The sequence below is a fragment of the Charadrius vociferus genome, unplaced genomic scaffold (genome assembly GCF_000708025.1).
Source record: "Charadrius vociferus isolate BGI_N301 unplaced genomic scaffold, ASM70802v2 scaffold309, whole genome shotgun sequence".
Classification (NCBI taxonomy): Eukaryota; Metazoa; Chordata; class Aves; order Charadriiformes; family Charadriidae; genus Charadrius; species Charadrius vociferus.
In genome coordinates this window covers 372,358-385,676 of record NW_009661370.1, presented here as the reverse complement: position 1 = coordinate 385,676, position 13,319 = coordinate 372,358, and the positions used below count along the sequence as shown (strand labels likewise).

The window sequence follows — 13,319 nt, the reverse complement described above, 5'->3', positions numbered from 1 at the left end:
ACTCAACATCCATTCCAGATCAATCTGCTCCAATAGAAATGTACTTTTGTTTCTGCCATTCACAAAAACGCAAATCTTAGACTTACCTGCTTCTCCAGTTTTCTTCTTTCCCTCACTGCACTGAACGTACTGTCTTGAAAAAATGCCTTTATTGATTCATCTGCAGCTATGTGACATCCACCTACTACCTGTGGAAAATGCTCTCAAAAATTGCCTAAGAATATTACTTGAATACTACTACTATTCATGAGGCTACTTGGTGCTGTGGAGATGGCCATTCCTAACATCCTTTTAAACACTTTTAATCCTATCTTCTTTCTGCTTTCCTTCAATATTTTGTATGAGTATACACTGAGTTTTCCCTCAGAGCTGCCTTTCACTACTCTACATATTTTCTTCGTGTAGTATCTTCCGCTAAAATAGCTTCAAGTACAACCTTGTACGGTGAGCACACACAAACTTCCCTCACTGTTTCTTACATATTACACAGTCCTACACTCTGTTTCTGACACTTTTTTCCAAGACCTTACTATCAATTCAAACCATAAGGTAGCCTGAAATGATAAAAATCACAGCTTTTTAAAAGATGAAAACGTTTCACAAATCACAAGATGTAATGCTGACTGAAACCCTTGATCTTTCTTCTTTAAGTTTTCTCACCTACTCTATCCTATGGTATCTTATACAGTTTTCTCTCCATTAATCAAACCACATGATTCAGTGATCACTCTGACTCTTTTTCTCAGATTAGGAAAAAGAATGCCTAGAGTACTCTGGATCTTTGTCCACAAATTTGCAAGGTATTAAAACCTGCACAGCCTTTGATAATTCAGTATTCCAATCTGATCACTGTAATTCCTCCTCTTCCTGAGTTTGTTATAAGCTCAAACACGTCTGAACCCACCTTTCTGTTTGTTAGACCATGTTAAGAACCTCTCCCTTTCTCTTCTGTTTTCTCAGCCACATAAAGGTCCACATTTCCAATATTATCTCGAATAGCCTATAGAATCGCATCACTCAGAACTTACTCACTTCTCATGCCACCAAATGCCTAACTTCAGTTAGGCCAGGCTCATTAAGTTTTCTGTGAACAGCTCTGAACTCTCTGCTACGTAATTCTTTGCCAGTAAAATCTTCTCTTTGATGGTCTACGTAATTAATGTCTTAAAAACACTTTTGAAGACCCTGAGTACCTCACCTATACGGGAGATGAACAAAGCATGGAAACTGAGAACTTGTTGTCTTTTTACCTTCTAAGTAACCTACTGCTTTCTAGTTGTAAGCAATCCCAAAAATACAGCTGCTGTGGGAAACCAGTAAGTAATAGTACTAAAAAAATAAAAATAATCAATAAATAATAACACATAAAAAATGATGCTATAGAGCTTCGTAAATCAATGTTTAAAATAAATTTAATGAACAGAGTTGCAGAACACCACTAGAGGGCTCTAAATCCTTTAATAACAGTATGTATTTTGGCTGATGAAAGGGGATCCCTATGACATGTTTTATGCGGCTCAAAAACATAAGAGGCTCATAAACTGTAAAATCTAAATTACCAAAATGAGTATAAAAATCTTTTGGTGAATGCAATCCCAGTCTTTGTCTAAGAAAGACGAGTTTGTGAGACACTGTTCTGCAGGTCCTTTCCTCCGGAAATTCTGGAACAGGATTGATGACACCTTTCAGATGCAAGGATTGCAATTGTGTTCTTTACATTTCATTAATGACTCCATGCACAGAACTAGCTCAAGGATCTCTGCATCATAAGGAAAAAATAAAATTTTCCAGCAATTCATTCCTGAGGAAAGGCAGGGCCACATGGTTCTCAGAGCTGTAAATGAGAAAAGGGGCTTAATATTCTTCAGGGGGATTTGGAGAAGACTGTGGAAAACGAGCTTGCGGAAAACGAGCTTGCTTTCCCTCCCTCTCACCCTGTACCACTAGACAGCCCTTTCATCTTCACAAGAGGCAAAAGGCTCCTATACCAGCCAACCCACCTTCTCAGAACCAAGCAGAGGCCATGCTCACTCTCTCTGTGCAGCATTTCATTCCCACAGTGGGAGGGGAAGAAATTGCAAGACTATGCAGCAGCTTTAAACTCTCCAGACTAGGCACAGGCAGATTTAACAGTGAGACCATGGCACTTTGCCACCAATACAATCTACTCCACTAAGAAACAGATTGTTTTCCCCATTCAGCAATCCAGCCTTGTTACACGCTCACAGTATCTGTGATGCCTCATATTTAAAAGTGTAATTTAATAGCAGCCTCTCATAAAAGCTGAGGATCAGAGCATGTATGTGCTTTGGAAAAGAAACTGAAAATGGCAGGTTCCCTGTGTGGGTTTTTGGTACAAGTTAGATCATCCGCAGAAATACTTTACTGAAGGTCTATGGCCTAAACAGGTCCAAAATTAACAATACTATCATTATATAAAGCAGGAAAAATAATCATTTATTAATCAATATATTGATAGGATAACAATTAGACACATTTCTCAATTTTTCCACACTTTGCTGAGATTATAAGGACATAAGCTTCAATTTCGATTTGATTATTCTGTATTTCCATATCTCCAAGTGAACTTCTAGAATACGATTGAAGAGAGGTTATATGTATCATGCTATCATTTCCTTTCTGTATGTGTAGTTAGTCCTCCAGAATAACCGTACAGCATCAAGAATATCCCTCTCATGCTCCGTCTTACAACTTGATCTCAGCATGACGGAAAAATGTTGTTTTAAAAGCCAAAATCTAAAAGACAATTTATTTTATTTGTACATTATGTCTCCTGATTTCTTTTGCCATCTTAATGTTTCGTGTTCTGTAGTTACTGAGGTGAATGTTCTGTACCATTACTTTAAAACTTGTTTATTAAAATTGTATATAGTTTTCCATTTTTTTCTGTTTAGGATGTCTCAAAATCAAACTATATATGCTGAAAATACTGCCTGGAGCATCAATAAAGTATTCGATCTGGCAATGATGCAAATTCAAAGAAAACATTTGTAAGAAGTGAGTTAAAATTCACTCATAGTCTATTCAACTTCAAAGACCCGAGAAAGTCCAGGAAGCTTAAATACTCTAACAGACTGTCTAATTCTAGACTTGCAGTTTGACATTCACAGAAATCTGGTTTGTAGGCATTTGTCTTTGAAAATTTCATCTTGTACCTTTAAGTGTTCAAATACAAGACTCTACATGAACTGCAGAATTAATAATTTAGAGTTAAAATCATACGAATATAAAATTCACATCTATTACATTTACATATAAGCTTTTTCTTAGCAATTTTGCTATTCTGTCTTGAAAAAACAAATATAGTACTAATTTAAAAGTTTTAAAATAAAAACTTAATTTTAGATTGGGGAACTTCAGGTATTAATGCACATATTTAAAATATAACCATACATTTTATTCCCTGGCATAAGACCATATATTGAGCAAGATGATAAACATGTTTTCCTGATTTTCTGTATTTTATGGTTGTGTATTGTAGTATTCACAATCCTGATTTAAATTGCTTAAGCATTTATTTTTGTTTCATCTGAACTATCAAATGAAAAAAATGAACAGTAAAAGGAAGTGAATGAAATACAGAAATAATGTATCACTGATTTAAAATGTAAAAATGTTTAATTTTGTAATTCTTCATTTGAGGCCACAGGACAAGAAAAAGAAACAATTAAAAAAGTAAGATTAAAGGGAAATCTAAACAATAGAAGATGGAGCACCTATTAGCTTTGGAGACACAGTACCGGTTCAGATTATTTTATTGGACCAACAAATTTAGGAGTGGAATGGAATATTCTATTTTTTTTTTTTTTGAGAGTGAGAGAGAGAGAGAGAGAGAGGGAGGAACAAACAATAAAATTAATTACCATGATCTTGATCAGGAGCTTCCAGGTTGTAACCATAGCCGAGAAGGGTGCGGACTGCTTCCCGAAGACTGTCTTTGTTTGACTTCTTTGTCCGATCATCCAAAAGAGCATAAGGTACCAGGCGAGGATTTCGTCGATTTTTCACATCCTGCACAAGTATGAAAAATCAATTCAATTTCAGAAACTGTGCTTTGTCTTAAAGACAAAAACGTGCTATAGCAGCAGTATAAAAATTACTATTTATACCAACTTAAATCACAGAACTGCAAATACGGCAAGGATTCAAAGAAGTTGCAATAGTCTAGAAACTAGTAACAACACTGAATTTACTAAAAAAGCAAGTAATATATAAATAAATGAAACTGCGTAGCTTATACCTGCTTTTATTTTCCATCAAATTTACGTAATGGGAAAACAATACAAACAACAAGAATGAGGATAAATGTGAACAGTTTGACTGAAAAGTCAAAGGGATTACATTTGAAGCTACCATAGCAAGAAGCTTATACATAACTAATGTTCAGACACGTTACTGTACCACAAATGTATAGGGTTTTTAATTTTTTTTTAATTATGGCACTAAAAAAGGTAAATAAAAAAAGAATAAACAATATATAAACAAAAGAACAGAATAAAACACTACTAATAAAGGAATGTTAATACATACAATAATAAATAATAAAATATATAATAAGCCTGTGCTTTACTATGTTAAATACCTAAAACATCTATTTTTCTAAAAAAAAGTCTTGTAAGAATATGATTAATGTGCTTAATCTGCAGAATTTTTGTAATAGGTAATTTTCTGTAACCTCTCCTCCATCTGAAATTAATGTATTACTAAGGTTTAATAGTTGTATTTTAGGTTTATTAACACAATATTGATTAGGTTTTCCTCTCGTGCAAAATTATCTTATTAGAAAGTACTGTTTAACTGAATTATTTATATGGCTAGCATAATTTTTAGTGACTAACAGAATTGCTTTCTTGTCTACGTTCTCTTCTCGCATCCTGTCAGCATTTGTTGGCAGTGAGAGAAACCATACAAAGAACCCTCCACCTTCTTCGCAGTATCTTATTTTTGAAAAATAAATAAAGAAAGAAAGAAAGAAAGACTGGGCATATGAGAAAAAAAAACAAAAAAACCAAAAAAAAAACTAAACGCTGTTCGTTCTCTAAGGTACAAATACCAAAGATACCGAGAAGCTTTTATGATTGGTCAGACAAGTAAGGGCAAAACTGTAGCCTGTTATTTTAGAAAACAGTGCCTATAGTGAAAGTATCTTATTTCTTTTATAGAATTACAGTTCTACTCTTAAGCATCTATGTGGTTTTCATTCTACCTTTGCAGGCAGAAAAGAAATAGCACATCCATTCTGACAAATACTTGCAGGTATCATCTTTTGTTGTCCTTCAAATGCTTAGATACAAGGCTATCTGCCTTCTGCCTTATCGTGTTGAGTAAACATTAAAGTGCAATTATTAAGCAGTGCTTGATGAAATCTGGTCCTACCAGTGATCCTCCTAGAAGAAATATTATGGGACAAGTATTACCTACATGCTAAAAGCACTAACAGAAAGATAAAGATAATGCATTGCTTGGGACACAAATTTCTGCACCATATCAGCTCTAGCTATATTCAGTGGGAATGACAGTGACAGGGCCAACCCAAGGACTATTTGAGGGAACTATTTCCCATATTTATTCCACACACTGAAGCTGACATCTCCCTTTCTCCAATATTTAATTTGGTAGATGTAGAAAAGGGCTGTTTCCAGAAGAGAATGGACCAAAAAAATGTTGAAGTAAATGTTATAAGGAATTATTATTTGATGTAAGAATAATCACATTAACATCAGAGATGAAACACCATGGGTTTAATTATTTATCTTAGAAAGGACACAAAAATAGAAATAATTTCCTCTGAAACACTGTATATCCAAAAAATGCTTTCTTTAAAAATATGAACGAGAAGTTTGGAATAACAATTACAATTAGACTAATGCACTGGTAATGCTATAGCAACCATTAACACACATTAACATACTGGCAAGCAGCTCATAACAATGTATGATAATGAAATACAGTATAAGTGCTTTTAAAAATGCCTAAGCACAAAATCAGAGTGAGGAAAAAGAAATCAAGAGTATTAAACAAACTCAATTTTACATTATTTTTTTTCCTTAGGTCTGACTTTATTTAACCTAAACCGTTCTATGATTCTATGGATATTGTGATCTTTTTCATCCATTCAAGACTTTGGCTACTTCTTTAAAAATGAATATAAGAGGGGAATTTTCTCTTAATAATTTTGTTCTTTTTTTTTTCCTATGGTATGTTTATCTAAGTTTTGAATGTTTAACTTATTGCTGAATTAAGACCTGTTGTTGTTATAGTAATCACACGTTTTTGTACTAACAATCTTCTGCACCTCTGTGGTTTAAGTGTAGCTAATCAAGAGAATGATCCTATACAGTGATTGAGCTTTGCACAGTCACAATCAAGTCAACAAGAAAACTGATTAGCTAGAAGTGATAATTTTTATTGCGTACATTTGCAATTCATACATGGGCTTAATTCCTCCTATTCACTACATAAAACGTTGTTTTGCATTGTAGACTGTTAAAAGAAGGAAAAACTTCTTTGCAGTTCGGGTGACAGAGCACTGGCACAGGCTGCCCAGGGAGGTTGTGGAGTATCCTTCCCTGGAGATTTTCAAAACCTGCCTGGATGCAGTCCTGGGTAATGTGCTCTAGGCAATCCTGCTTTAGCAGGGGAGTTGGACTAGATGATCTCTAGAGGTCCCTTTCAACTCTGAAAATTCTGTGATTCTGTGAAAACTCAGCCTAAATTTTTATTTTTTTGCCAGAATTCTCAGGATTTCGCAGTCTAATGCTTCATCAGAAGACTGCGCTTTGTAGAGTTTGTCTGGCAATCACTTGTTCACAGAGTCATTTGAAAGAAAAAGAAAAGCAGATCTCCAGAAGACAAAAGCACCCCAGAACTTAACAAGCCAACAAATGTCAACAAGCTTTTTAAAACTTCCATTGCAGGTAATGAACACTGCTGCAAAATAATTCACAGAGGAAACACACCGGGAGCTGAGAGGTGCAGAACTGCACTCATTCCTTCAGCGAGTACGTGATATGTATATAACTGATCTAGCACACCCGGTCTAGCAACTGGTCTTGCAGCTTGCGTAGACAAATATCATGTAAGCGTAAGAATGCAAGGAGTGTCCATACTGTCTACAGCAGCATAGAAAACCATAGTCAAATTCTATAATCGGTTCTAAAAGAACCACCTATTATGACATACTTCTGAAGAGTACAACTTTATTACACAAAGTGTAATTCAGTAACAAAAAACAAAGCCTTATATAAACCTCTAAAAGACACCTGAAATTATAAAGAATGACACCGTTTTCAGAGCTATAAATGTGATACCGCAAACGTATGCACTGCTGGGCCTTCTGAAAGCTCTGAGAAGTTCAGAAATGGCACAGATCACTAGACTAAAAGGAACAAAAAGACACCAGAAACATACATAAATAAGTGCCTATCAAAAAGAAAGACAGGAAAAGACTGAAAAATAAAAATACAGAGTAGGAAGAGTGCAGAAAAAACATTATTATAATTTAACGGGATCATAAGGTTTGTGATTTAAAGTGTTAGAGCTGTACAGATACATATTCTGTGTGGTACTGAAATGATTTTGTTCTCATAACCAAGGTTGCTAAATGACAAGCACAAAGCAAATGTATTTCAGCACAAATTCAGCGAGACAGATGTGCTGTTGTTTTTGTAGCTTCATTTGCACCATTAGAAAACACCCATTCCACAACTGTGAATTGATTCTGCTTGCAGTCATGTCTGTGGATCCTGCACTGAGCAATTGCCACAACAAATGCTACTGGTGAGTTTGCCAGCAATGCTGTCAGAAACAGCTCAGTGTGCCCCTGTGTGAGTGTGCAGCATATACATGTGAACAGGATCATTTACCTACACCATACATTTCATATTTTGTTATTCAGAGGTCTAGCTTTTCTGCATTTATGATGGCAGCTCATGTTTAACCATAAACCATTAAAATTAAAAATTATTTTATAGGGGAAAAAGGAAAAATATAATTCTAACTTGTTATTTATTAAGTCATTTCAAGATTCCGGAACTGGAAAGCACAATAAAGTCTTCACAACACCATATTCTTGAACATGTTAACAAGTAATCCTAAATTTATACACCCAAATCTGAAGTTGCTTTCCTAACCTGTCATAGTAGCAGCCAACTTGTATCCTTAGAAGTATGTGCATCCTTAAAAATACGTGTACAGCTTCTACCTTCACTGAGGACCCTACCCACATGGAATGCCTGGCGGAATGTGCCCTGACTATAAATGGAACTAATATATCAGTATAAATAATGTAAAATGTGAAAGTGAGGTGACAGAAGTCATTTTTACAAGGACAAGACGAGACGCCTTTTTATGTATATTTAATGACAAAGTAAGTGATAAGCTTTCAACTTGTGATTTTTCCCAAACATCCGTGTTTCCTTAGTCTGAATTTCCAGAACAGTGCCTCTCTTGCATTGCAGCACCAGTCAGTCTGAGAAGACCAACTCCTGATCAAATAGTGATTTCATATGCTTTCTGCAAAAATCTTAAAAAAGTAAGATGCTGACTTAAAAGACCAAGGAGTCTTGCATTTCCAACCAAAGAGAAATCAGACTTGATAGTTGCTTCACAGTCCTAGGACAGGAAGCGCAGAGCACCTTTTTTAAGAAGCTCTTCACAGAGTGGGAAGAACTTTTTAGGTTGCTGATTTTTATAACCAATTGTTAAAGCTATGGTGTTTTTAATTATTTTTTTTTTTAATATATAAACAAGGTTTCTGATTTTTAGGTTCTTCAGCCCCATTACACAATACAACATGAAGAAAAAGCAAGACACCATTTGACTAAGGGTGACATGTGACTAGGGTGACAATGCATACAAGCAAAATTTGAAAGTCAGACTCTTTGGCTGTGACCCCCACAAACAGTGGGGACCCCTAAAAGGCATGCATTCAGGAAGCGGGAGGGGGTGGCTAATGTACTTGAAATTATTTTAACTTGCTTTCTGATTTCTATGCTTGCCTCTTATCTCCCTTTCTGTCTTTTCCTTACTTATATAAAAAGTTGGGATTCTCCTGTATACATGACATTACAGTTTTATGAACGTCAACCAATATTGTAAGTTCATGGATAAACTATGCGAGTTCTGAATATTTTCCATTTGTTTGTGAAGATTTAGTCACAAATGCATCCTTTTATACTCCAGTGCTATTTTTTAATCAGCTTGTAATGGAAAAAAATCCTTAAGAAAACACAAAAAGCTCAAGTAGTTATGATAGGACATAATGTCAAAATTTGCACATGTTAAAAAGAAAGCTCCCTCTCATAGTACAAATGTTATTATTTTAATTCTTTTATACCAAGACTACATTGCTCCTTTGCCTGGTCCTATCTCCATTATCTGTCTTTGATCATTTACCATTTTCCAAGTTCAGAGATGACCAACCTGCAGACAACCATGTTCTCCCTTAAAGGGACACTGTCAAGTATTTTCACAATGATTTTGTGCTTGGTTTTCTACTTACCCCTGTTATTTAATCACAGAATCATAGAATGGTTTAGGTTGGAAAGGACCTTGAAGATCATCGAGTTCCAACCCCCATGCCATGGGCAGGGACACCTTCAACTAGACCAGGTTGTCCAAGGCCACGTCCAGCCTGGCCTTGAACACCTCCAGGAATGGGGCCTCAACAACCTCTCTGGGCAACCTGTTCCAGTGCCTTACCACCCTCAAAGTAAAAAATTTCTTCCTAATGTTTAATCTAAACCTGCCCTCTTCCAGTTTAAAGCTATTTCCCCTCGTCCTATCGCTACATGCCCTAGTAAAAAGTCCTTCCCCAGCTCTCCTGTAGGCCCCCTTTAGGTACTGGAAGACCGCAATAAGATCTCCCCAGAGCCTTCTCTTCTCCAGGCTGAACAGCCCCAACTCTTTCAGCCTCTCCTCATAGGAGAGGTGCTCCAGCCCTCGGATCATCCTCGTGGCCCTCCTCTGGACACGCTCCAGCAGGTCCATGGCCTTCTTATGTTGGGGACTCGGGAGCTGGATGCAGTAGTCCAGGCGGGGTCTCACGAGAGAGGAGTAGTAATACGTTCTTTTAAGCAGAAATAGGTATTTTTCCTACGTTTTTTTGTTCCTTCTGCTCCTTTCATGGAGCAATAAGCTACCATGAGTCTATCCTACCAAAAAATACTTACTTGTTTGTGATCAGTGTCATCACAGCTGTCAGCACAGTTCTGGGAACAGGATTTATTAGTTAACTTCTGCTCCCTCTGCTGGCTGGTTGCCTCTGCAGCAGCAGAACAAAAATACAGTCATGCACGAAGAGCAGCTATCCCTTGTTAAGAAAAAGTCCTGAGAAGCAGTGGTGGATTTAGCAGAAGAAAAAATCTGGAACTTGGAAGGCATTTTCCCCTAACAGAAAAGAAATGGTTTCTACATGAACTACTTGACAGTATCCCTTTAATTTTTCATATTATACAATCCTAAAATGAGGCGGCATTCATGATGGAACAGACCAATGAAATCATCTAATCCATCCTACAGCCACATCATGATTGCTGTGTATAACATATTAACCCAATGACTAGTTCACCTACATTCAAACTTCTCTTAAGCTTCTCTCCCTTAGGAAACTATTTCATAGCTCTGCAAGATCTGTTTAGAGTATAACAGCATAACATCATGTCACAGTAATATGATGGGATGACAAAATGCAGCCCATGAAACAAACTCATTGTTGGAGTCAATCAGAAGCACATAGCAGTGTGGGCAACAGCTCGAAGCTTGCCAGGTGATGTGTATATCAGCTAAATGAGAAGCCTCTTTGCACTGCACCCAGAAAGGAGCACTTTGCTATTCTGCCCTCTTCTTTTGACTTTTAATGAATGGTATTTGTTATCTGCACATTGTAGGCACTCTTGGAACTCAGTTGTCTGTCTTCTCTCCAGAAGAAAATAAACTTAATTATTTGAAAAGAGAAAAATAATTGAATTAAGAGGAAATCAACATCAACACCCCAAGCATGGCAGCCTCTACAGAACATACTATTGGTGGGAAAGTTCTCAAGGACATCATTAACCTGCTTGAGACTACTGTAATTTATCTGCCAAGAATAAGAGAGTAAACTATACTGCTAATCTTGTTGATCTGTTTCCTGAAGGTCATGAATATTCCTGAGCTCTTGCTGATATTTAACAATCATCCTCTGTTAAAAGCATAACTATGACACTGTTCACTGGACCATCGTATCCTGGGCTGCATCAAAAGAAGCATGGCCAGCATGTCGAAGGAGGTGATTCTGCCCCTCTACTCTGCTCTCATTAGACCCCACCTGGAATTATGTGTCCAATTCTGGAGCCCTCAACATAAAAAAGGCAGGGACCTGTTGGAGTGGGTCCAGAGGAGGGTCACAAAGATGATCAGAGGCTGGAGCACCTCTCCTATGAAGACAGGCTGAGAGAGTTGGGGGTGTTCAGCCTGGAGAAGTGAAGGCTGCGGGGAGACCTTATAGCAGCCTTCCAGTATCTGAAGGGCACCTGCAAGAAAGCTGGAGAGGGACTTTTTACAAGGGCATGTAGTGATAGGATTAGGGGCAATGGCTCCAAACTGGAAGAGGGGAGATTCAGAATAGACATTAGGAAAAAAAATTCACTGTGAGGGTGGTGAGGCACTGGAACAAATTTTCCAGGGAAGTTGTGGAAGCTCCATCCCTGGAAGTGTTCAAGGCCAGGCTGGATGGGGCTTTGAGCAACCTGGTCTAGTGGAAGGCATTCCCACCCATGGCAGGGGAGTTGGAACTAGGTGATCTTTAAAGTCCCCTCCAACTCTAACCACTCTATGATTCTATAACTCAGTATTCTTCTGACATTAAGTTGCAGTGTTTAACTTTAGGTTACATCCCTTACCAGATTTGTCTAACCAATTTTTCTATCTTATTTTTTTAAACCAAAGTTGTGGCTTGGGGGCAATGCCACTGCTTTTCGGGAACCGTAAAAAACCTAATGATTGATTACTATCATGTCAAGACTCTTCAAAAGTAGAATCTTCTGTATCAACAGGCACATCAAAACCTACTTAAAGACAGTGTGTATACACTTTGCGTAGATGTAAAGGAGAAACTTTTTTTATTGCCACCCACTCCCACTACATGTTTTGCTTATCATTCCCAACCCAGTAACAGTGAAAAAGTCTTTAACACTATCATTTAATCACCTTTCTTACTTGATACCTCACTAATGCCGAAAACACAATTTAACCACAAATTCACTCCATAAATATGGCAAAATTATCTGTGTTTTTTTCAAAGATATACACATACACTGGGTAGGTTAAATTGTCTTCAAGATCTAAGAAACTTTATTTACTACATATGACTTGTGGGTTTAAATTTTCCCAATGCTAGTTAGAAACACAATAAGCTAAGAGATGCATTGATTCCAGAAACTTCTTAACTTCTTCTTAACCAATATATTTTGTTGCAAAACTAAATTTAATTTTGGGATAGATCAGGATTCTATCAAAGCTGTAACTATTTCCCAACTTTCATTCATTTCAAATCTCCTGACTGGCCAGGCCCTGTATTGAAAATGTTTGGCTTCTGGGAGATTAAAATATATGGGAGGCACGGTGTAAATTATTGAGTGCATTCTTTAATGTATCAGAAATATTTCTTTTTAGCAGCTGGAGACATACAGACTCTCATTCTAGAAATGAACCGTGCACTGCCTCCATAAACACAGGATTGAAATATTGGGTTCAAAATGAACAAATCCGTTCCTCCTACCTGACAACAGAGAATCATCACTTCCAACACTTCTCATGATTAATATTCTATCAGAAACGTTAACGGTCCTTCAAAAGGGCCACCTTTCCTTACTCAAAGATGCAGTATTAGGGGAAAAAGTAATCCTGTTATAAGCAGGGGAGTTGCACCAATACTGAATTATCTTCAGTGTCTATCTAGTAGGGGATATTACACACATTCCAGTATGCAAACACAAGAATTAGCTCATTGTCTGCCTAGACCCGAGTACAGAACACAGGTTTCCTAAATAGTTTACAAAGTACCAAAATGAGAGCTTTATAGTAAGATACTATAATGGACAATGCTGAAATACTATGCAGCATATATTTAGTTACTTGAAAGTACTTTGTCAGTATGTGATAAGGTGAATTTAAGTGCCTAACTTAATATATATTAAACCAAGATTTATTTAATTTTTTTATACGAAAGCTTTGCAAATAGAATGAGGTTTGGTCTTGTAGAAAAACAAAATTTGAAATGTGCTGAACTGAAACGTATAACTTGAATTTTTATCAAA

General features: G+C 36.7%; 1 protein-coding gene across 1 annotated transcript in view; it reads right to left on the bottom strand.

The window, feature by feature from the left end:
* Nucleotides 1-13,319, bottom strand: part of RYR2 (ryanodine receptor 2 (cardiac)) — a 471,929-nt gene that overhangs the window by 170,815 nt on the left and 287,795 nt on the right. The window contains exon 27 of the mRNA XM_009893652.1: nucleotides 3,885-4,032. Coding sequence (XP_009891954.1) covers nucleotides 3,885-4,032 — 148 coding nt within the window. The remainder of the gene's footprint in view (nucleotides 1-3,884; nucleotides 4,033-13,319) is intronic.